At 38.0% G+C, this 26,175-nt stretch overlaps 1 protein-coding gene across 1 annotated transcript; it reads left to right on the top strand.

Moving 5' to 3' along the window:
• Positions 1-4,405: 4,405 nt before the first annotated feature.
• Positions 4,406-6,925, top strand: Lingo2 (leucine rich repeat and Ig domain containing 2). The gene has a single exon (XM_059255716.1). It carries the CDS (start codon positions 4,406-4,408, stop codon positions 6,224-6,226), a length of 1,821 nt encoding a protein of 606 aa, XP_059111699.1. The 3' UTR covers positions 6,227-6,925.
• Positions 6,926-26,175: the final 19,250 nt, after the last annotated feature.

The raw sequence follows: 26,175 nt of genomic DNA, 5'->3' as shown, positions 1-26,175 counted from the left end.
GGAATCACCCTGATAAGTATTTCACATGTGCTTACAGTAGGAGAAACAGAAACTGAAGTTTGAGTTCAACCAAGTTAACTCCCTGTTGACAATCCCTTGTTTGTTTCCTCTACAGTCTGCAGTAAAATTGATACCTTGGGCATTCTGCTCTTTAGTGTTCTCCTTTTACAGCATAGGAACCATACCTACTCCACTCTAAAAATAATAGTGACAATTAGTAGTTAACTTAAAACAATGGGCATGCTACGTCTTGCAAGCAAAAATGGCTTGGTAACATTCATCCAAAAATTACCTTTACAAAATGAAAATATTCCCTATATAGTGCTTTAGCTATACTTTATAAAGTTTAATTAAAAATTATTCAGTGAAAAATGATTTATTATTATAGTGGCACATGCTTTTAATCCTAACACTCAAAGGAGGAAGGGCAGACAGATCTCTGTTAGTTCAAGGACACCTGAGTTCAATGCCAGCTAAGGATACATAAGTGGGACCCTGACTCAAAAGAGGGAAAGAGAAAGAAAGGGGATGGGTAATATAGGCCCCCTACAGGGATAAAGGTATATGAAGACATACCAACTTGACCATTGGAAAGCCAACAACAAAAGCCTCAAAAAAATTAAAAAATCAACTATCCTGCAACCTTTTGTTTTGTTTTATTTTGGCTGATAAAGAGAAACATGAGAACCGTTTGTGTTGCTTGTGTTGCTAGAATCAAAATTTTAAAAATTAAAAAAAGTCACCAATCTTTGAGCTGGGTTTAAGCTGTGGAAGCTAAAATAATTAAAGGGAACAAATTAACCCAAAGTAAATTAAAACTCTGAAACACAAAGAGTAAGAACAAAGATTAATAAGGTAAAATGACATAAAACAAAAAATATCAATACAAACAATACTTTGTATCTTAGAAAGTTCAATGAAATTTATAACCTTCTAGATTATCAAAAAATGTAATAAAACCCACCAAAATTAAAGACATGACTTCTAGGTCTTCCTGACATTAGAGGGATAATGTATCTTTATAACAACCTCTGACAAATACATTTTATATGTAGACAAAATAGAAAAGTTCCTTGACTAAAATTGATACCAAAAGAAAGAGAAACACAATGTTATCACTAACTCTTTACAAATGCATCTACAGTTAGCACAATTATATTATTATCTTGTTAGACATTTTTAAGCAATTAGCAAACTGATACTGATATATGTAGATTCATATATCTAGAAAAGCTACACGATTCTTTGAAAAGACAATGAAAATTTTAGTATTTTACATCTTATTTCAACACTTAAAAGTTACTATAAATAATGGGTTTAGTGAAGAATAGACAAGCCCATGGAATGGAATAAACTCTGGAAATACACATGTAGGTGTTTTCCATGACTTCATCAATGCCTTGGAGCCACTAAGAAGGTAAGGCAAGTGTGTTTAAAAAAAAAAAAGTCACACTTGGGCTGGACAGTTGTAAGTATCTCCAGGTCTGCCCCATAATATACACAAAATGAAATAAAAATGAATGATAACTCTAAAGGTAAATTGTCAAAGTAAAATATCTGAATAACACATAGAGGAAAACCCTCATGACAGTGACATAGACATAGATCTCAGGTAGAACACAAAGGATAAGTCACTAAAGGAGAAAAATCCAATCAGACTTACTGAGATCCTAAAACCTGTTCTTTAGAGGCCAATAAGAATATTAAAAAGCAAACTAAAGAAATGCAGAAAATATATACAATACATACATCTAATATTGAATAATTGGTATCTAGAATATGTAAGTAATTTTTACATCTCAGTAATTAAATATAACCCAAATAAAAGTCGACAAAATATTTGAATATAAAATGTATCAAATAATTTTATAAATAGCCAACAAATTGTATATGAGAATACAAGAAGATAAAATTATATTCCCACTAGCATGGTAAAAGTATAAAAGACAATACCTGAGCTATAGAACACTTGATATGCTGCTACTGGGAATGCCCAGTAGTACAATTATTTGGAGGGAAGATTTGTTTCTATGACACATTTTTCATATAATGTCCATAATCACAAATGAGAAAATGTATTACATCCTGTTTCCACGCAAATAAATTTAAAACTCAATTTTATTATGTATTGGTTGCTTGGTATTTTAGTATGTAGCTCAACAATACTTCATGTACCTTAGCTCACACTGTCATACATTTCTAGTTTTCCTCTATTAGAGACAATCCAGTAGGATACATGTATACACATCCTCACATAAACACATTTAATTATTTCATAAAGATATATTTCTAGATGTAGAATATATGGGTCAGAAGGGTTAACATGTTAAATGTACATATATTTAAACTTGAAACATATCAGTTAACCTCATTAATGTATTCAGAATGTACCTCTGAAATTAGTATGTGAACATCCACTTCTTTCTAACCTTGCTAATTCTTGGGTAAAATTAATGAACCTAATTTTCTTAACCTAAAAGCAAAACATGATATAGTTGCAATATTAAGCAATCTTCATTTCCCTGCTTACTATTGAAATTAATTGTCTTTGCTTGTATTTATTGACTATTTTCAGATTTTATTATATCCATCGCCTATTTCTTTGTTGGCATTTTCCATTATTCCTGATAAACAACACCTGTTCATTTATTACTGCCTTCAACTCATTCCCTCTCGTATGAGTTTAAAATATATTCTCGAGGTTACCCTGTGTATGTGTGTGTGTGTGTGTTTATCTGCTATAATAATATATTGCAAATTCATACAATATAATTATTCTTTTCATTTCTAGTTTCTAGTGTTATTCATAAAAATGCTTAATTCATATAAAATTGAATTTTATTATAGGTGAATATGAATATCTCCAATTCCTTATATTTTTCCTCAGTGCATTTTAAATATCAACAATAAAATTATTTTCAAGTAGACCTCAAGTAATTCCTTACTTAGCTTTCATATTTTATATTAATATCACATTGCCTCATAATTTTCCATATTTTTGTAGTAGTGCTATTATCACTTTTAGTTTTAATGGTTCTCATTGGTTTACCATGTGTGTGTATCTTGAAAACATAATTTTATTATGTATTACCAACATGGTCTTTTATAGTAGAGCTATAAAATAACATATAACTGAGCTCTGACATTTTCAGAGTTTTAATTTTTCTCTGTAACAGACAAATCAGAAAAATTAAAACTTAAGGACTATATGGAACTAATGTCAATTAATAAACAGCTGAAGAATCAAATAAAATTTCCTTAAGTTATGTATATATCCTGGCTCAATTATTTCAGCTGTAGCATTAATTTTTAAGTTCAAAAATTTTTTGTAATGTCTCTTTATTGAGAATATGTTTATGACATTTACTTTTTATCTAAATTTGGTTTATCTGTTTAGTAAGTTGAATTTAGACTCATCTGTACGACTTAGTAGCTGCCATAGTAGTTCTGAAAATTGCTTGTCAAGTTTATTCTAAGGAATTTTATTATTTAGTAATGCTGTTGACTGAAATAAGTTTTACAATATGAAAATAAAACTATTCTGTGACATGCTGATTTTCTTACAGCTTGATGCATAAAAGCTTTGTTTTCTTACACCTGCATCTTCCCTATCCTAGATATTTAAGCTAACATCACAAGAGCCGTATTTTTACTGTAGTCACAGTGGTTTCTCAAGCCTGTGTCATCCCTGTAAGAAACTCAACGGCAGAGTGGTAAGACAGGCAAACCTGTCTCCCTAAAATAAGCAAGTTTCCTCAGTCAAGATTCATTGAATTCAGACAGAGGACTGTCTTAAATTAAAAGCTGTTTTTATACAGTATATACATATGAAGAAGTTCTCAACACCTTGCAGTAGATGTTAACTGGTTTCAATATTGGACCCAAGGCTTGTTGTTAAAACTTCTATTAGCTTCATTTATAATAGAAGATGATCTCCCAAACAGTAAAGATCCAGATGCTCATTCATACAGAACTAGTGTCCTCTCAGCCACTGACCTCTGTCTCTTTCCTTTTGAATTTTAAAAATAAGGTCTTTTGTATGTGAAAAAAAAAATATGCTGTTTTGCTTAGTCTATGCAAGACAGTAAACTTGTCTCTATAGTTTTCCAATCCTGAGTTGGTCATAATTCTTAGAAGCTCTATGGTTACCACCTCCATTATCCCCACTCAATAGCCAAGAACACTTAAGTACAGAGGTGAAATAAGTTGCCCGAGATAATGTAGATAATATGGGAACCCTTGAATATAATCCCAAATCTAGTTGCCACCAAATCCGGTATCCTCATTTTATAACTTGGTTCCTTAATTATGCACCATTCCTTGTCTCTGTCCTAACTGTCTTTTTCACCTTCTCTTTCCCCATCCATGCAGGCCCATAACCAAGGTGTAGACTAAGAAGGGAGTCATGCTTCACACGGCCGTACCATGCTGGCAGCCATTCCTGGGTCTGGCTATAGTGTTACTCTTCATGGGATCCACCATCGGCTGTCCTGCTCGCTGTGAGTGCTCTGCCCAGAACAAATCTGTTAGCTGCCACAGAAGACGTTTGATTGCCATCCCAGAAGGTATTCCCATTGAGACTAAAATCTTGGACCTCAGCAAAAACAGGTTAAAAAGCATAAACCCTGAAGAATTCATATCATACCCTCTCCTGGAGGAGATAGACTTGAGTGACAACATCATCGCCAATGTGGAGCCTGGAGCGTTTAACAACCTCTTTAACCTGCGTTCCCTCCGCCTGAAAGGCAATCGCCTTAAGTTGGTACCATTGGGAGTATTCACTGGACTGTCCAACCTCACCAAGCTTGACATTAGTGAGAATAAGATTGTCATTTTGCTGGACTACATGTTCCAGGATCTACATAACCTGAAGTCTCTAGAAGTGGGGGACAATGATTTGGTTTATATATCACACAGGGCCTTCAGCGGACTACTTAGCTTGGAACAGCTCACCCTGGAGAAGTGCAACTTAACAGCAGTACCAACAGAAGCCCTTTCCCATCTCCGCAGCCTCATCACCCTGCATCTGAAGCATCTTAATATCAACAATATGCCTGTGTATGCCTTTAAAAGATTGTTCCACCTGAAACACCTAGAGATTGACTATTGGCCCTTGCTAGATATGATGCCAGCCAATAGCCTCTATGGCCTCAACCTCACATCCCTTTCCATCACTAACACCAACCTGTCCACTGTCCCCTTCCTTGCCTTTAAACACCTGGTCTACCTGACCCACCTTAACCTCTCCTACAATCCCATCAGCACTATTGAAGCAGGCATGTTCTCTGACCTGATCCGCCTACAGGAACTTCATATAGTGGGGGCCCAGCTCCGCACCATTGAGCCTCACTCCTTCCAAGGGCTCCGCTTCCTCCGTGTGCTCAATGTGTCTCAGAACCTGCTGGAAACGTTGGAAGAGAACGTTTTCTCCTCCCCTAGGGCTTTGGAGGTCCTGAGCATTAACAACAACCCACTAGCCTGTGACTGCCGACTTCTCTGGCTCCTACAACGACAGCCCACCCTCCAGTTTGGGGGCCAGCAGCCCATGTGTGCCGGGCCAGACACCATCCGTGAGAGGTCGTTTAAGGATTTCCATAGCACTGCACTTTCTTTTTATTTTACCTGCAAAAAGCCCAAAATCCGTGAAAAGAAGTTACAGCATCTGCTAGTGGATGAAGGACAGACGGTTCAGCTGGAGTGCAACGCCGACGGAGACCCACAGCCAGTGATTTCCTGGGTGACACCCCGAAGGCGTTTTATCACCGCCAAGTCCAACGGAAGGGCCACTGTGTTGGGTGATGGCACCTTGGAAATCCGTTTTGCCCAGGATCAAGACAGTGGCATGTATGTTTGCATTGCCAGCAATGCTGCTGGGAACGACAGCTTCACCGCCTCTCTCACCGTGAAGGGATTCACTTCAGACCGCTTCCTTTACGCAAACAGGACCCCTATGTACATGACCGACTCCAATGACACCGTTTCCAACGGCACTAATGCCAATACTTTTTCCCTGGACCTTAAAACAATACTGGTATCTACAGCCATGGGCTGTTTCACATTCCTGGGAGTGGTTTTATTTTGTTTTCTCCTTCTTTTTGTGTGGAGCCGAGGGAAAGGCAAACACAAAAACAGCATTGACCTTGAGTATGTGCCCCGAAAAAACAATGGTGCTGTTGTGGAAGGGGAGGTGGCTGGACCCAGGAGGTTCAACATGAAAATGATATAAGGGCCCACCACACACACTACTGTCTCTGTGTCACTGTTGGTAATGAGTAAGACATCTGACATAGTGAATCCCAAGGTTATCAGGCAGCTTCCTGTGGTTGTCCCTGTGTCAAAGCAGGGTCCATGGAAGCAGGAAGACTTCTCATGGAGACTGGCCGATTAGAGGCAGGCAGGCATGTGTCAGAGCCCTTCACACAATGGGATACTAATTGTTTGCATTGCAAATATTGGCATTCTGGGGATCTCAGTAATGAACCTGAACCTTTGGCTCATGCTGATGGACAACAATTCAACATTTTCTACCACTGCAAAAACAAAAGAAAAAAAATAAAAAAGAACAACCTACAGTGTAGGATTTACATATTAAAAAGACACATTTGTCTAAAACATACTCTACAGTAAAATTTGTATTTATTATTATCATTTGTTAAAACCTTGCATCATACAATACCGTTGGTTCAGCACCAAAAAGAGATCAATATATTCTTTTTTTTTTGAAACATATATGCTGTATATGTTTTAAAGCAATATGAATGAGAGGTTGTGCTTTTAGTTACTCACCAGTATAGATCCAAGTGTGATTTCACCTTCCTTTTAACCACCGATAAACCTGAGAACAGATCCCTGGGGTAACAGGCAGAGATGTGTTGAGATGTGTATGTCCGATGTAGGATGCCAAGAAATAGGACCCAAGTCAAAACTGCTCAACTCTGTTAACTTCTGTTACTATAAATAAAGGCATGTGCCTAGTTTTGATACAGAATGGAATATTTTTTATACGTACACTACCAACCTGGACCAGTTTACTGTAACAGAAGCCTTTGGGTTTCTCCAGAAGGAGGTATATCGCTAGATGTACCTGTAAAATGCAAGGTAGGTGTCATTCATAAAATTAATCCATTTAGCCGGCCCTTAGTTCTGCTCTCACTAGTCACTGCTCATGGGTTAATGACAAATGGAAAAGGGAGTCATGATTATGTATAATTATTTGGCAATGTTCATCAGTAGCTGATATCAAAAATTCTGTTGTCCAAAAGCTCTCAGAATAAGGAGTTTTCAGAAGTCAATAAAGAAAGCAGGGTGATCTGAGCATATCATGACAGTGATGCAGCCAATGATCTTTTGCAAATGGGACAGCTGTCTGCCAGATGTCTAGAAGTCAAAGGGAACATACAGCACATGACACTCCCAATTTCTCAATTCAAGTACTGCATACATAGTATGACCACAATTAGGTAACTTCAGGATATTTCCCTGCTTCCTAATCAAGACTTTTAGTTTCATATTGAAAACTGTGTTGCATAGATAAGAGGAACCTGTTTTGTGTAAAGCAGTGAAAGAAAAACTGTGTAGATTTAAAAAATAAGATTTTGTTCTTTCACTGGGGAAAAACTAAGGTTATAGTTCCACAAATATATAATGTTGTGTTGATTCTTTCACTTTCTTGACCTGAGCATATTTATCCAATTTAGTTGGTGTTAATGTTACCACTCAAAAAAAAATAGCATTAATGTCATCAGTGACCTGGTTTAAGGAAGCATAATTCCATTTGGCTGAGTCCTGAATAACTTTCAAAGTGTATATTCACATGCCCTGAAAAACTATTGGATGCAGATTGTATCCTGAAATGTATGTATTTAATCAACATACACGTAGTTTCTACATTTTTTCCATTTTGAAAGGATCTGGAGAAAGTTCCTTTGGGATACTTTGTAAGATATGTAGAAAGATTCTGGGATTTCCTTCTTTACTGTTATGGGTATGACTCTCAAAGATGTAACTTCTTTAAAAGTTTGAAAATATGAAGAACTTTAAAAACTGAAAAAAAATGAAGAATTATTAAATTGGCCTCAATTTCTAAAAGGCTCACAGATTATTTTGCAAAGTAGGTGCACAATACATATATACCCATTTCTCCTTTACCAAGGGTAGAAACTGAGATTTTTTTTTTAAAAAATTGAATAATTGCCTGTTTTAGTTACACTTCATTTAGCAATCCTGATGATTATCACAAATATTTGAGAAATCAATTTTCCATTTATGGACTTATTCATATCTAACAATTTGTGTCAACCTATGCTAAATTCTATCAAAGTTTCAACTCCTAAAAAATTAAATGTTATGTTCTTACAGTTAAAATGGAAATATAGTCCTCTAAAAGAGAATCTACTTACTTTTAATTTTGAAACACCTTAAAGAGTGTGTACTTGACAAATTATGTGTGCGTGTATGAGAGAGAGAGAGAGGAAGAGAGAGAGAGAGGTGAGCAATTTCAAAAAAGGGGGTTGTATTATTTTCAGTCAAAAATTATAAAAGTTGATCAAAAGGCTCCTGAGGAAAATGAAATTGGATTCAAGTTAAAAGATAAAACATTTAGTTCAAAGATTTACATGTTATTCTATCAAGAGAAGACAGATTAAATTCTCTGGGGGTTTTGTTCTCTGATCCACAGAATAGTTAAGGTATAACTAAACAATCTTCCAAAATGAAGAGCCACTAACTCATAAATAGAACAAATGGTGCATTCCATAGCCACCACTTACAAGTTCAAAAAGGTCTAGATAAGTTTAATAAAGACTCTCAAACGCCCTGTGTTTACTGTATTTCACCTTGGGATTTCTCCCATGTGTTTTGAGCATGAAGTACCACTTTTCCTACTTAATTGTTAATGTCTTCAAAAACTAGAGTCTCATGGAACCCCTGCGTGGTCAACTTTAGAATGGTACCCCACTGAAATGTTCTTAACCCAATATTTTTAGTAAGAGTATAGTTATAGTTAGAATAACTGATCAGACCATGATAGCATATTTACCAGATTTTTCCCAAGTGAATTGGCAACTTCCTGCATAAATTAATATACTAAAGGATTTATAAAAAATTGAATGGGCATCTAATTTCCCATTTTCTCACTATTAATGCAAATCACAGGGACCTGCAAAGCTCTGTCATTCCACTGACCATAGCTCTGGAGTTTTCATGTACAGTTTTAAAAAAGGATTGTGTGAGTTTTTCTTTATGGTCATTTCTCTGTTAGAACAAACAAGACCAGTATTCTGGCCTACTCATCCCTTTAGACACTTCCATTTCTGAGTTCGTGCTTTAATGTATCCTATGAAGAGACACAACTATTTGGCCCAACATTTTATTCTTAGTTGACCAGTAGCCTGTTTGTTATTAAGCATTTTCAAAGAAGCACTTACTCTTTCTAGCATTAAATATAAGAAAATTCCCTGGCCAAAGCCCTAATATTCTAAATTGATCATGGACCCAAATGTTGGTAAATAAGATAACTCGCCCAAACAATATGGGTTTGCTGTGATGGTAAGCAATCTCTACTTTGCAGAAATCCTTGTATTATTTTCTTTTCCAGCCTCTTTTCACTTCCATAGCATTTATAATCATGTGCTTTTCAAATGTTTTCAAATTCTGAAAATACAATCCAGAAATTGTTAAGCCTCAAATGTTCATAAGGACATTTATTAAAACTCTGGGTTTGTTCAGCTTTCTCAGAAATTTTGCTTATCAACAACAGTTCTCTTATAGTATAAATGCATTCAGAATTCGTTCTTCTCTCCTTGTTCTGTCAGAGAACTTGCTCTCAGTTCACAGAGGAGTTCAAAGGTCACAATCTTCTGTGACTCTTTCTTTAAAAAAAAAATGTTATTTAAATCTCATCTCCACTGAAGCCTGACTTATGTCACTTCCCATTCCTCCAGTTGGAACAGATATCTTTCTGGATTAGAGGCACAAAAGAGAGGCTGTGATCCTAGAGAAGGAAAATTGCATAGAGCTCCGTGTAAATTAACTTTTACTTACAGGGTCTTCCTTCATCTCTCTGTCAAAGCATTTCTTTTATCTTCAGGGGCTGTGCACAGAACTGTGAAACAACACAGAATGTGTCTTGAGGCTCTGTAGAAAAGAAAAAAATAGATCATTTTCAACTGAGAAGACTCAGACCTGACAGAAAAGACATCAAGAATTTAAAGGAAGGCTGGAGGGAGACACGGGGATCTATTTAAATTCTATTTCCTTTATTGCTCATTTTTATCGTCCTCTCCAGCTGAAGAAGAATTGGTGACTTGCTTCCTTTTTACCTTCCTTTGCTTCTCCCCTTCTCTCCTTGTCTGAGTCCTCGCTGTCTGTAGCTCACGTGGGATTCCAAACGGATTTTGTGGGATGTGGACCAATTTAAAACCAAAACCAAAACAGCAACAATAGACCTTTGGGACCAAAGCCATTCATTCTACTTGGTAGTTAGGGTAAAGATGTATCATTTTTATCACTGAAACGAACATTTCCTGGTACAATAACACATCATATGCCCAGTTTTTTCCATTGACTTTCCTCTATTCGGTCCCATGGGTGCAGTACCCTTGACATTTTCTGATGGATTTTTGGAGTTATTCTGGCTGTATAGAAAAGATTGGGAAATAAAATACCATTTGACATCTGCTTTTTTAATTTTTTAAATTTGGCTAGGTGGCAGAAGGTGGGGTTTTTTTTGGTACTTGAGCATCGCTTCATTTGAATTCCTCTCCCTTTCTACCCTCCAAAGCCATTCCTACGCTAGTCTCCTCACGTGGGAGCCAGTGAAACTATGATTATTGGGGGAAAGAATGCTTCCCAACACGGGCCAAGGAGAAGAGAGACGAGAGCTTCCTGGCTAAGCTGGGGCCTGGGTCCTAAATCTGTTCCTACAAGGTTAGCTGAGAAGCTTTGCCGTAAGTCCACAATTAATGGCAGGTTTTCTAACATGAACTTGGCTTGTCCATTTAAAGAACAGTAAATGTAGCTGTGCATTTCCTCCAGAGTGGGCAGGGATCTGGAGGAGCCTAATCTACGCTCAGCTTCTCAACAGATGGCCATGATGAAGCCCCGGTGACAGAAACAACCAAAACACCAAAGATGTGCTTAAGATACATGCAAAAAGGCTTAAAGCATAAGGTGGGCAGACGCTTCTCATTCCAAATATAGGAATCTGAACAAGATAAGTTCATGTGAGTGCCAGACTGCTGTCCCTCAATTTGCTTCAATATCCCTTCTCCCTCACCCCAAGCTTCCTGCAAGACATCCTGAATAGAAAGGAGGAGAGAGCAGGACGTGCAGCCCATTCCTCCTAGTGTTAGGGAATAGATCCCAACCCCCCCCCCCCCAGGTCAGTACTGGAAGCTTCAGCCAGTATCGAGTCCTATGCATATTGTATTTTACCCTGTGCACAGCTCACTATTGGCAAGATTTAATTTATAAATTAGGCACAGTAGGAGCTTAACAGCACTAATAATAAGCTAGAACAACAAATATATTTTAATTTCCAGTTGGAAATTGGCCACTGGTGGTAAATCCACAGGCAGAGGAAGGCCTGGATACTCTCCTATGTTCCTGTCTCCTTTGCGGAGGCCACAATTGAAATGATCATTCCTTCTTCACTTCCCTGTTCCTCACTGCCACTTACACGCATCTGTCATGCCTAATCAATGAAGGCTCTCTCCAGAGAGAAGTCTTCTTTCATTAGAACTCAGAAATCCTTGTGTAATTGTTAACTGGAAATTGCCTCAAAAGAAAAAAGAGGGAAGGAACAGGAAGCCTCCAGTTTTTCTCAGACAACACTTTAGAAGTTAAGGCTTCTCATTCACATAATCATAATCTGACAGCAATCTAGAGGTTGAATTATTCTTTTTTTCTCTCTCTTTCTCCTAGAAGCAGGTAGGCTGATATAAAGCCAACTTTAAACAGAAAAATTTATTTATAGCCTTAGCAGAAAGAAACGAGCTGGTATAATCAAGAGAACACTTACCATTTTTAAGAAAGGCTCTACCTGTAATATACTAAAAAGCTGTAGAAATGGAACAAAACTGTGACTGTGTTCTTTAAATCAGTTAACTATATTTTAATTTCAATACTGTTCAGAAGGTAACTGCCCATGCTGAAACTGGATCTAAGAACTTCGTTCCTGATCTAGAAGGGCGCAGGGGAGTAGATGTTGGCTGCATGCTAGCTCCCTTCATTGTGCCGCACACCTCCCATTCTAAATTGCTTTAACATCCTTATTCTACACTGCAAAGTAATTGACAGAATCTACAAGTGGTGTGATCAAGAAATAACAATGAAATGGCAGATTTAACACAGAGTCATGAATTTTTTCCTATTCCTTCCAGCAGTATGTCTGCCCACACCCTCACCTGTGTACATATCCATGTGATAAGACAAGTGAAACTGAGTCATGAGCAAAATGCAGACTGTGTTACGGATATTTGAAAGGAAACACCCTCTTTTCTTCCCTGGCTATAAAATCAGGTACTTTGTGCCTAGCTGGGCCATTTAGTGCACAATATACTTGTCTTTACATGTTGTAGAGAATGGAAAGTCCCACACACAATCAATGGCAAAGCTATTGTTTATAATATACATATATAAATATGTGGGGTGGATGGCTTGTGGTTTTTTTTAAGTATTTAAAATGTAATTGTTTTAAAAGTTGGCAAACTTGAACAAGAGTGATAAAAATGAAACCAATTTTATGTCTATACTTCGCTTTTTTTTTTTTTAAATCAAAATCCCACATAAGGACTTCACCATACTGGACACTACTAACCAGAAGCCTAACAAATCTTTTCTTCAGATGCCTGAAAGCCTGTTTTTGTTCTTAAAAGAAATTAGTGCTAAAAACAAAAGGATCTTGATTTAGATTTATGTCTTGCTGTCTGTTATTCCTGGGTATTATCATGGGCATGTGTTTTTTTTTTAACATGTATAAACAAGTCAACGTATCAACATGAAATGTTAGAAAACATGTTCTGTTTCCTGATGAAAAGGGCTTAAGCATCTAATATCTCAGTTAAATATGTGGTAGTATTATTTTTAAAATGGAATGTATAATTTTTTTAAAAAAAGCAATTTGAGTCATATGGGAAATATCTCATTATTGAGAAAGGTGGGTTATAGGAAATCCACAAGCAACATAAGGCTGTTGGAAACATTAGCACCAGACAGAGGACTGTGTTCGACTATGAAGGAAGATGCATATCTGATTGAATCCAATTCTGATGCTGGAATGAGTGGAGATCTCAGAGAGGCCAGGCTGTCAGATTTTCTAGTCTTAAATATTACTAAGGGGTCATGGATTAACCTGCTGGACACTGAAATCTACATATGATCAGCCATACTGTAAAGATATTCTACTTTAGTAAGGACAAGTTCTGCATTGTTTGTAAAGTTGTCAAAATCATTTGACGTTTAAGCATCCACCAAGCCATACATACAACAACATCACGTTTTTCCTAAGCCTTTGCTCAGCTGGATTTTCATAATCCAAGATATAGTGTAAAGTAAAAATGTGCAAAGTAACGAAGAAGACTCTGGTCTGTAAACATATTGCTAATGGGGAAAAGAGAATTTCGTCTGATGTTGAGGAAAGAATGAACTGAAAATTCTTCCTGCGCAATCTTACTGACAAAAGTAAGTCCTTCTGTTGTATACCTCAGGAATAGATTTTGGGAGGTAAGCTCAGGCAGCTGTCATGTTATGGCATCGTGTTTACCCTGTGTAGCTCATGTTATGACTTTACCCTGTGTAGCTCATTTTATAACTTCTAGGAAAGTGAGTGGAGGTAGAAAAAGAAGGAGAGAACTCAGGAATAGTACCTGAATATTCTATTGATGGAAGACAAAAGAGGTTGGGACTCAATGCCAGGCCACTATAAATACACAAATTCTGTGGCTGCTGGAGAAAGACAAATAATAGTTTGCTATTTTTTAATTTCAAAATGGAGAGCTTACTGTAGAATTTCCTTGTCCTTGAAGAATTTTTCCCAGGATGGCCAGAGCTGGTCAGACAGTAGTCACAGCTATCAGAAAGTCATTTTGTACAATGAAAACAAAGACCTCTCTTCCCACAGCATGATATAAGATATGCTGCCTACTAATCTCTACCAATACCACAAACTGGCTTGTCCAGGGAACACCATCAGGTTAACGATGGACCCACTACTTTTGAGCTTGCTCTTAGGCATTGAGAAAGATAAGATGCCGTGAAACCAAATTATTAAGTGCATACCAAGCAGATTTTGAATGCAGTTCACTGGCTTCTAACCCCAAACTTCTCAAGACTCTTTGGTTGTGTACTATGTCATGAACTAGAAGGTCATCATATGTTTGTGTTTCTGTTTTCGTTGTTTCTACTTTCTCATTCCCACTCATGAGTATACTGCTCCAACTGTTCTTGTTATTTCTGTGTCATGATATAGTTAAAATAAAAATTATGGGTTCCTACTTATTTCCTTTAAAGTGGATAAGCCTATTACAAGACCTTATATTCTTTTTTTTAATTATTCATTGTCAGACCCAAAACAAAACACATGAAGACGAAAGTGTAACAAAGCCAAGATAAGGAAACAGTGGCGAATCTGAGGACAAATTCACTGAACATTTCTACTACTGGAAAAATCTGAAAACTCTAGCTTCAAGGGCTTGTCACTAGGTGCCTTTCATCAATTCGTAGAAATAACTCAGTGAGAAAATTATAAACCTTTGTCAAAAAACTTGGATTGGTAAGGAAGTCCCTTATTACAGCTAATACAGCCCTTGTTTCATTCCACAGTACTCTGTACTGAGTAAATCAGAACATGTTAATAAATTTCTATAAATATAACATGAATTTTAATGTCAGTTAACACACCAAACACACACACACACACACACACACACACACACACACACACACACACACACACACCAATACCCAATATTACTAACTGCCATTTCACCAAAAGATAAGGAAAAAGAAATGATAATTGGGAGGTTATATCCTACCTGAAGATTGTCATTATCCTATTTGAGCACCAATAAAGAAAATTAAGATGAGAATCTTCCAGAAGTCACAGACTGAAATTTTAACCACATGCCACTAGATAGGGCATGTGTGTGTGATGGAAAGACTGTAAATCTTACATACGACTGCAAAATAGGTATTTATTGTCACATTAGGAGACAAATCTATTTACCAGCTATCCCTCTAAGGCAGAAGTAACATTTACGTGAACTTTTTCTAACTGCAGCCTCACTGGGCATATTACTCCTTAGCACGAGAGATGGAGACGCTGGTACTGAAGTACAGAGACAGTTCACTGTTTCTAACCGGCTCCTTTAGCCATGGGCTATTAGCTGCATGTACAAAAGACTAATAGTTCACATCTCTATTACACATACATAGCTCCCATGAAAATTAAATACTTCTTTAAACACATACATGGAGGGGGAATGGAGAGGGAGATGGAGAAGGGGAGAGAGAAAGAGGGGGTGGGGAGAGAATACACTATGGCAGATTTCCTTAAGCCCCTCACTGTATCAGTTGAAACATCCTACTGGGAATTAACTCATTGAGCATAGAACAGACATGTAATGCAAAGAGATTACTGGGTCGGCTCCACCACCTTGGTTTATATGAGCCCATTCATTTTAGCAACACCCAGAGAGTCCAGTTGCCCAGGCTTCAGCGGCCTCAAGAGTCCTCCCTGGCACTGATCTAAGAAGTGGCTGATATTATCCAGGACTAGAGTCAGTATAAAGCACATTCTGCCCATTTCACTCTGAAATGGGTAAATGGGATCACAGAAATGGAAAATAACTGGAAACCGTCTCCTGGCTGGTAAGGAGAGATAACAGTAGCTCACTGTTTAGTTCAGTGTCTTCTCAAAACAGCACTTGTTGTAAACTGGGAGGCACAAACCTTTCCACAAATGGCAGCAAGTGAATAAGCAGATGGAGGAGAGTTGAACCCTGGAAGAAGATCAGTAGTGTTTGTGAATGCCACACTGCCTCTAACAGCAGCCTTCATGGTTTGGGTTCCAAACCATAAACAGACACATTCTGTATTTTAAAAAAAAACCATTGTAAGTGTTTTTATATTTATTTAATTTCAAATGCTGCCAATACTAGCTCAAATCACCACAGAAAATTCAGGAAACTGCTTAATTCCTTCTCATCTTTAATGAGAAATTACTAATCAGATTTATCCAGCTTCTGTTTTAAGAAATGGAGAAAATTTAATTTCACACTGTCCAGCAGAATCTCCTCACTCATGTAGTATCTACTGAGTATCCATAATGAAAATAACTTAGCTAAACATCATTGAATAAAGTCATCATCAAACTGTGTTTCAAATGTAAATACATCAACTCCTTCGGCTTCCATACTGCCCACGCCTGTTTCTCATTCCAGCATCCAAACTATTTGGTTTGTAGATGGGCCTTAGTGTCCACCTGGCCAGGCATGAGTCTGGCAATAAGGACCAACCTGCTTTAAAGACCCATTCTCAGGGAGTCAGAATAGTGAAGTATTTAAAAGACATGGGTCTAGAGTGAGAGTCCTCAAGCCTCTGGCTCTGGATTCATTTTTCTTTGTGGGCAAAATACTGAACATCTCTGCATCCCCGTCTTAAATGAGTCTACCACTACCTACCTCACAAGGGTGCTGTGAGGCTACTGTGAGCAGCATGCAGGATGCTATGTGCAGCGGCAGACCTGCTACAGAGGTGCTATGGGATTTAGACCAGGACAGATCAGTGAGTATCCCCTCCCCCACCCCCTGGGAGTCCCAGGTCTGTGAGGATAGCTCTCTAGCCACACTCTGGGGCTCGGTTTATGGTTTATCTTAAACATCACTGACTCTTGCAAAAAAAAAAAAAATTTAAAAATCCTCTTCTCTCCTTAAGAGATACTGGCTTGGAAATGTTATTAATTTTAAACAAGAAGAACAGAAGTGATTCACTCCCAGGTGCCGGGAATGGGGAAGCAGGTATTCAGCTCAACATGAAATAGGAGTTTGAATAGGTATCTTCAAGGGGACACATTTTTGGGGAGAAATTTTTGCCTAGGGCTTTCTGTGGTTTTCAGTCTGACTCCCCAGCTTTCTGTTTTGACACACACCCCTTTTCCCTCTGGTTGGAAAGGAAGCCGCAATCCTCACTTCATGGTGATTCTTTGCAGTCCGTCTTGATCAAAGGAGGAATTCTTTTCAACAACTGTTGTCATTATTTTCTTAGAGGACCATATTTTAATTGCCACATTGTGTCTAGCTAAGCCCTATTGTCTTGGTGTCCTTCAAAATTGTCAGTTTCTTTAAAATACAGGGGTGGGAGGGGGATCTGATAAGTACATGTTGTTGTAATTGATTTATATGTTTGAATTGTCTTATCAGAAAACAAAGTTATGAATTTCATCTGTTGAAACAAAAATAAAATACTTTCCTAAAAATGTATTTGGTTTTTGTTTTTGAATATTGGAAATGGTATTTATGGTTCTTTTCTTTTTGGTGTTTCATAGCGCTAATCTGTTATTAGCCATAGGTTATCCATTTAGACACCTTAGTCATTTGTTATATAAACTTGGGAAGCCATAGAACATAATTGTTCAATACTTAGTATTGAGGAAAGGCTTTGTATTTGATGCTAAATATGGTGTTATGTTAGACAGACTGGTATAAAGAAATAAGCCTTTCAAGCTATGTGGTGATTTTGTCTATTCCAACACTACTGCCAATGGAAAATGTCACCAAAAGTGATGGGAAATGGCCAGGGATTTTTATTTCTATTAGCTAGAAACGTTAAAAAAAAAAAAACTAGTCTTAACTTTTTAAAAATCTGGGGCTGTAAAGATGGCTCACAGTTCAGTGACTGTTGTATATGCACCAGGTTCGATCCCCAGCACCCATCTTTAATGTGATACCTGCAATCTCAGCACTAATGAGGTAGAGACAGAAGGATCCCTGGGGCCTGCTGGCCAGCAAGTCTAGCTGAATTTGTAAGCTCCACAGTCAGCAAAAGACCCTCTTTCTGAAAATAAAGCATATATGGATTGAGGACGAGACACCAACATCAGTCTCTGATTTCCACATGCACATAGGTGCATGCATGCATATACGGGAGCATATATACACATACCTGAAAAGGTTCTGTGCCAAGATTCTGCTGTAATAATTTAATGCAACTTAAAGCAACAAATTGCAACAAAAAAAAAATCCAAGTACTTGTAACATACTTGGTGTCATATTCAGTTCTGGCTGCCCTAACAAAATAAGACAAACTGGTGGCTTCCACCACAGGAATTTATTTTCTCACAATGTGAGGGGCTGATATGTCCAAGATCAGGTGCAGTACAGTCAATATCTGGGAGGACTGTCCCTGTAGGGTGTACATGGCTGCCTTCTCTATGCTTACATTGTCTTTTATCAACGAATGTACTTGTAAGTACACACCTGAACACAGGGTGGTCAGAGAGACACAGAGGCACAGAAAAAAATCTTATAAAGTCACCATTTCTGTCAGATCAGGACTTTTGTTGTACCAATGACCTTTCTTGTTACTGTGATAAAATACCCGGCAGACAACGTAAAAGGAGGAAGGATTTATTTTATACCATGGTTTCAGAGGATTCAGGCCATCACGGTTTAGAAGATATAACAAAGCTATTCACATCACAGTAAGCCAGGAAACAGAGAACAAAAAACACTAGAATTTTGTTGACTTTTTCCTTTTTCCCTTTTAATTCTTCCTAAGCCTCCTTTTCATGGCCTGATTCCAGCAACATTCCGGCTCTTACCGCTCAGTTAATCTTCTCAGGAAATACTTTCAGAGACTTATCCAGAGAGATCTTCAACATCCTAAGTGATTCTCAGTCCAGTTGTTGGTAATAAACATTAACTATCACACTATCCATACAATCTCATTTAACCCTAATTAACTCCTTACAACCCTATTTCCAAATATAGTCAGTTGGGGGTGGGGTTGGCATCATATAGATTGGGGATAGAAGCACAATTTAGTTCATGGCAGTTGCTGTTGCACATTGATAAAAGTGTGATATTACACAGGGCGGTGGTGGCACATGCCTTTAATCCCAGCACTCGGGAGGCAGAGGCAGATGGATTTCCGTGAGTTCAAGGACAGCCTGGGCTACAGAGCGAGTTCCAGGAAAAGCACCAAAGCTGCACAGAGAAACCCTGTCTCGAAAAAACCAAAAAAAAAAAAAAAAAAAAGTGTAATATTGCCTTTATTTAACATAAGATGAGAATTGTTATAAAGGATTAGGAAGGCAAATTAAGGAAGTTAATATATACAAGGAAAAGACTAGGAAAGGACTTTCAACACTAGTAAATAGTCCTCTGTATTTTACTTATTTGCTAGCTCCTTGACGCAGCAATTTTCTCCACTCACTGTATATCTCTTCACAGCAGTAGAACAGTGACTAAGACAGAAGTTCACTGTCCTATTGCTGTGAAGAAACACTGTGATTTTCACTGTAATCAATAAGGTCCTTAAAGTGCTGCACCTTCTCATTCTCATAATACACCCCTAGAGCCACATTAACATTTTCCTAAAATTTTAACCACTTGAGTCTTTTCTTGTCTAATATCATTCCTTAACTTCTTTCTGAAAGAAGTCATTCCTCTGCCAATTCTCCCAGACTTATCAAGTTCCCTTTTGACTATGCCTCCCTCCATTGGCTAAAGAAAGCTTTGTACAAGGGAAAACACATGCTGCCTTCCATATCATAAGTCAAGGTTTATTCTAAATCCTAGTCAACTAGATCATTTCAGTAGGCAGATGGACATATCCATAGGTGCAGAAGACAGACTATTTGCTTCTTTATTTGGGCCTGGAAATGTCAATCAATGTATTCATGTGTAAACCCTAGTTCAGTAGCACCACAGCATTTACTAGTTTGCTAAGATTATTTGTAGGTTGTCAGAGTCCTCATGATTGACATGTCAAGACCTGAACTATCTGCGTCAAAGAGACAACTGCCTAAAGGAAAGGTCATTCATGGTGCATAAAACTCCCCATAGTCAGTGCCAGCTGTTTTGCAAACAGTGGGAAAACATAGGCTAGCCTCAGGATGATAGGCCAGCATATCTCAAATGTATTCTCACACCTACTGAGGTCCCCAGGGAACCTGGTCTAGACTTTTTCTCACATACCACAATAAAAAATTCAGAAATTGAGTCAAGCAGAAAACTTTAATTTTTCAAAAGTTAGATTTGTCTGTACTAAGCTGGATTTCTCGCATGAAACAAACTGTCCTGTGCCTGTGAACACTGAAGGAGTCAAAGACACTTGTTTTTCTTGACTATGATCATTTTTATGGCTGGAACTTGAGTTTCCAGACATCACCATCCTAGTATTACACATTTGACCACTAGCCAGCTCTTCAAACATTCTTTCAAAGGTACGTTAGAAAAGACACAATAGTCCAATAAGAATAAAAAACCCATTGTATTTTTTCTAATTGTAATAGTAACATCTGCTTGCTCAAGTTAGAAAATACACAGAGGCCAAGAAAAGATCTTTTCTATTCCCATCTTTCAAAAGCAATTGGTTATTATTAGAGGACAATGCCTATTGATCCATTCAAGATAATAAGGTAGGTTATATAATAGAGATATAACATGTTTCCACATCCCCTCCAGGTCTACTGTAGAATTCTGCTCTCTAATCCCCCTTTCCTCTATGATGAAACACTTTTATGGACTACCAACAAATTTTTTTTCTATAACCAGAAATAGTCTGCCTACTCTCTCTCTCTTTTTTTTTTTTTTTCCCGGTTTTTCGAGGCAGGGTTTCTCTGTGTAGTTTTGCGCCTTTCCTGGAACTCACTTGGTAGCCCAGGCTGGCCTCGAACTCACAGAGATTCACCTGGCTCTGCCTCCCAAGTGCTGGGATTAAAGGCGTGTGCCACCACCGCCCGGCCTGCCTACTCTCTTATCCAGAGTCTCAGGAAAGAATTCTATGAAAATTCATAGTGATCATAAACGTTCATTGAAAAAGTGGTACTTTTACTCAACCACTCTACTAGGGCATCTTTGAAATATGCAGACCCAAATGTGAGGCAGTAATAGCTACCAGCTACCAGCCCTTACATGCTGAAAGGCAGGCTAACTTAATCTCTCAAGTGGCCCTAGAATCTCCTTTTTTCTCATTGCTATGCTATCTTCACCTACAAGTATCAAACTCCAAATCCCCTTGCCTTCCCACTTGGCCATTCTACACCTAGCTCTTGCTTTCCTAAGTTGGATAAACCCTTACAAATCATTGCACAGAGGGGCTTCTATGATCTTCAGAAGATTCATCTCCCAGCCCTCCACTTGCTCTTAGTTGAGATTCATTTCTTTTTCATGCTTTCCCTGACAGTGGTCACTATTTCTCTTAAAATTCTTTGCAATAACACCCTCCAAGTGAACTTGCTAACTAGTACTATGGGTCTAACACAGGATGTTTTAAAACTACAATAATAATTTAATACAAATTAGCAACCATATGATGGTATAGTACAGGCTTTGATTGTGTGGTTGGAAAAAGGCCTACTAACTGTCTGAAATGGCAAAGAGGCATTCCCCTGCCAAAATTACCATGTTATTATTGTTACTACAATGGGCATTCCTTATCACTTTCAGAATTCTTCTACCCTTTTAATAAGCCCCCCTTTATTAGATAGCTTGGCAGGTTGGTTATGTAGCTCAAATATAAGAAGGCAATCTGTTTTTCTTCCAATGTATCTTTCTTGATGAGAAAACTGTTTGATTAGGATTAAAGGAAAAGAAGAAATAAACTAAGCTATAGCTTCCCTGGAGAAAACTGCCTCTGCTGTTTACAGGAAAGCATTTCTGCCTCTTCTTTAAAACTTCAGTTTCTAGTGAAAGGGGTGATTCTTGGAAGAAAGTGGAGAAATGATCACAATAGTCTAATTAGGATACACTAGGTATTGAGTAACATTGAGAATTTCTGTTACTTGGAAAGGAAAAATGAATGCTATTTGCTCTTATCAGAGGTTAGTGTTGCAGATGGACACAGAGTGGCAACTGTGGCCTGTTGAATGCAGGTCCCAATTTACCAGGAGAGGAAAGCTCATAACAACACATGCTGTTGGTACTGAATAATGCAGTTTGAGCATGCTGCTGGAACTCACCTCATTCAGAGAGAGATAAGCAGAAAGGCAAAGAGGAATTCTAACACAGAAAACTTAATATATTATTGAAGGTTCTAATTAAATGCCCACATATTATTAAACACAGCCAAGGCTGGCTGTCCTTGCAAGCTCTGGCAATCTTTACAGGGCAGCAAGTCTCATTTATGTTTCCTCTCGTCACTGTCAGTTTGCCACAGCCTGCTTCCATTTGTCAGATTTATTACATACATAGCACTCTTGCCAAATTCCTTATAGTGTCACACATCCTTACATTGGATATGAGGAAATCTAGACAAGTGGATTTAATTTCAGGTGAGTTTAGGAAGAAATGCACAGATGTCTGGCCTCCTTGCAAATCACTCATTCAAATGCTCAGCACATACTAGATGTTCAGCAAGTACATCACCAAAACAGACGGGGACAATGATTCATAGTCATAATGAGCCCTAGATGCTTCTCTGTATGAAGGATATCAGTATACTGTGTTGTGAAGCTTACTGCTGCAAATTTTTAATTGCACAAATTATGTATTTATTATAGAACCATTATAAAAATTGATGACAAAACAAAAAAGAAACCCTAGGATTTCTAGTAATTTTCACATAAAGAAACAACTATTGTTAACACTTAGATGCTTAAATTGACTTAAACACAGCCCATTATTTCTAGACACATACACTTTTACTAAATACATTTTGTCTTATATGAGTCTTTTTTCCTAAGCATTTATTATATTAAATCTCTTCTATAAACATCTACACAGAATTCTGCTGCTTATTTGAACTACAAGGTATCTAACTAAAGACTTATTTTTAGATGTTTAGATTGCTAATATTCCTTATAGTAAGTAACTGTATACCAGATAACTTTGGAGCTAAATATTTATCTATGCTTAGAATTATTTCCTTAAGAAGTTATTGGAATTACAATTACTAGGTCAATATTAATAAAAGTGTATATGCTTTTGGTCAATAGTAATGAATAAGTTAATGAATAGTAACTTAGTAGTGTGTAAATTAACCAATATACAATTTAACCAGTAGGTTCTAAAGGGGCCCTTTTCCTTCAACCCTACAGAACAATGCTGAATTCTAATTTTAAAGATCTCAAGTAAAAATAAATATTGTCACTTTGTCTTTGTAGGTGTGGCACCTATAGATCCCAGCTTAGTCTATGTCCTTGTTCCCTGTCACAGTCTTGCACTTCAGAGGCATGTGCCTAACAGCTCTCCCTTTTCTGAAGTTGAATTATGGTAAGCAAGAATATTCAGAAATTCTTTTATTCAATTAGTACAAATTGAGTCTCTTCAAAGTAACAGTTGTTCTTCTAGACACTGCTATAAAACACTAAAATGGATAAAGCTCCTAGCTCTCAGAAGCTTAAGTTTTGATAGGTGTGAGGGAAAATATTTAAATAAACATACAATGTTTCGGGTAGCCATAAGTGCTGTCTAGTGTTCTAGGTGGGCTGGTCAGAGATGTAACCTCAGAGGAAACAAACAGCCACGTGTAGATGAACTCAGTGTGTCACTTACATCAGGAGCAGAGTAGCAGAGACATGCAGTATTGACCCAGCACTCAGGAGACAGAAGCAGACAGATCTCTGAGTTCCATGCCAGCCTGGACAAGTTCCAGGACAGCCAGTGCTCACAGAGAAACCCTGTCTAAAAAAAGAAAAAGCAAACAAACAGATAGTGAAAAAGAAGAGAAGGAAAACTTAAGAAGGGTCCAATCAGATTTTTAGAGAACCTGGAATTTTTCTGTACCTGATGAGAAGTGTTCAAGGGTTACAAACAGAAATGTGATGTGATCTCGTTACCATCTAGGGGTCTTGATCAGGTTCACTTTTTCAAGTTAAAGAATAAAAAGGCAGGAATATGTCAAACACAAGTAGCAGTGGGCGAAATCTTAGAAAGAGCAGCAGAGTCAACCAGTGAAGAAAGATTTTATTTGGGGTGAGGAAACACACACAGCAAGGCACACAGAGAGAAAGACCCTGTACACAGGGGCTCAGGAGCTTCAAACTAGTCTCTTGGGGAGAGCCATTGGCTTTAAAGGTCTTTGAGGAGTTTTCCTCCCCTAAATTAGGGTTGCTCTGTTTGCACAAGAACCTAGACCTTTTTGGGCAAACATGTCCAGTCTTGAGCTTGCCTGGCCTGTTCTGATGGCAGGAGAGCCATGCTAGCAGTCAAAAAGCCTGATTTTCCTTTAGGCATTTGTTGCTGGCTGGTCTCAGGTATAAGGAAGAAACTGCCTTTTTCATGTTTCTGTTGCCTCTCATTCTGTCTGTCTGCCCATCAGGGACTGCACTAGCCCCTCAGTCTGATGAATGTTCTCCAAGCTCACCTTTACAGAGAATAGACTGAGGTCAAGAGCAGAAGGAGAGAGGTAAGTCTTAGCTGCGTATGTGAGCAGAAAACTACATAAGCCTTTGGATTCAGTTTGGTAGAACACAAAAAATTAAGAAGTGATGCAAATGAGTACTCATAGTTGCGGAAACCAATCCCTGTGTCATGTGACTCAGAGATTATTGGATGTCTAGTCACCTCCTTATCATTTCTATCTGGGAGTCTATTTGCACAGAAGTGTCCAGAGATCAAGTTGTAAGAATCACTAATACACACGTGAATTTTTCAGCACACATGAAACAGTCTGATACCGTTAAGACTGAGTCATCCTCAAAATCCTGTGTCCTCCCCAGAAGAAATCAAATAACTGAGCAAAGATTAAGGAAAGAAAGACCTGTCCTCGACCCACCCCATGGCACCTAACCATTTAGCTATGGACTAAGAAGTGAATTGGAAACAGCAACATTATGACTGTGGGAGAAACGGCTGTTGTATTTACCATCTAAGGCTTAGTAGAGGATGTTAGGGAAGGACAAAATCAAGTGTTCCAATTTATAGAAACCTGTTCATTGAATAGCATCTGAGATTTGGTGGGGGAATGGGATTAACTTGACTATCTTAAGTCTGGTTGGAGTTTAAAAAGAAATAATGATGAGAAATATTTTTTAAAGTCACTCAAGAATTAAAAGACACACTCTGAAAGAGTCTTGGGAAAACAAGTATCAGAGCCTCTGTATGTGAGCCTTTTCATTTTTAAGTTTCTTCTTTTAATTCCCTCTGACATGAATTTGTAATGTAGAGAATGTATGCTAATTAAGACAGTGTCCACAAGATGTATAATGTATGCCTTTTAATTAGTTCGGCTGCTATAATTGATTAACACTTTGCCTGTGCAGTACTATTACAAAGAATCAGCAATGAAACACTGGTGTATCTAGTCCCTGTAGGAAAAAAAAGCATCGAACATTGCCATTGTATAATATCTGCACTGCCAAAGTAAGCCTCGGTGTTCCTATTCACAGTCTTCTGGGAGGAGCCTTGCGTAGCCTGGAAAGCAGTGAAGAAATAAAAGACAAAATGAAAGGCCAAAAGGCCCGGAGGAATGGATACAAGAATTGTTATACGGGGAGAGAGATCAAGATGAACATGAAGAATTCGAAAACAGCCAGAAGTCCTTAAGGAATCTGGTGCTGTTGGAGCAGATGGAAGTAAAACCTGAGAAAATAAATGCAAATTGCGTGTGTGTGTGTGTGTGTGTGTGTGTGTGTGTGTGTGTGCATAAACACATGTATGCATGCAGGGAGGTACTTTTGAGCACATGTAATTGCGTGGATCATAAGAACAGCAGAAATTAAATCAGAAATACAAGGCTCCAACTAACAGACGACTTTGTGACTTCACCTGAGGCCAATCCACACCAGATGCTATTTTTGCTGCAACTGCCTCTCCCTCTTGCACCCATCCATCCGCTGAAAGGAAGGAGCATCCACGGCTCTCACTCTAGCCACATACTATGATACATGGCACACTTTCGACTCTGTTCTAGAGCTAGGACCACAGTGAGGCTCATCCACTGGCTTTATGTCTCTTACAAGCCAGCAGAGGACAGGGACAGGCAAACAGGGAGTGAGGGGTTTGTGAGCACCGA

The sequence above is a fragment of the Peromyscus eremicus genome, chromosome 2, assembly GCF_949786415.1.
Source record: "Peromyscus eremicus chromosome 2, PerEre_H2_v1, whole genome shotgun sequence".
Lineage (NCBI taxonomy): Eukaryota > Metazoa > Chordata > Mammalia > Rodentia > Cricetidae > Peromyscus > Peromyscus eremicus.
This window is presented reverse-complemented; position numbering and strand designations above follow the sequence as displayed.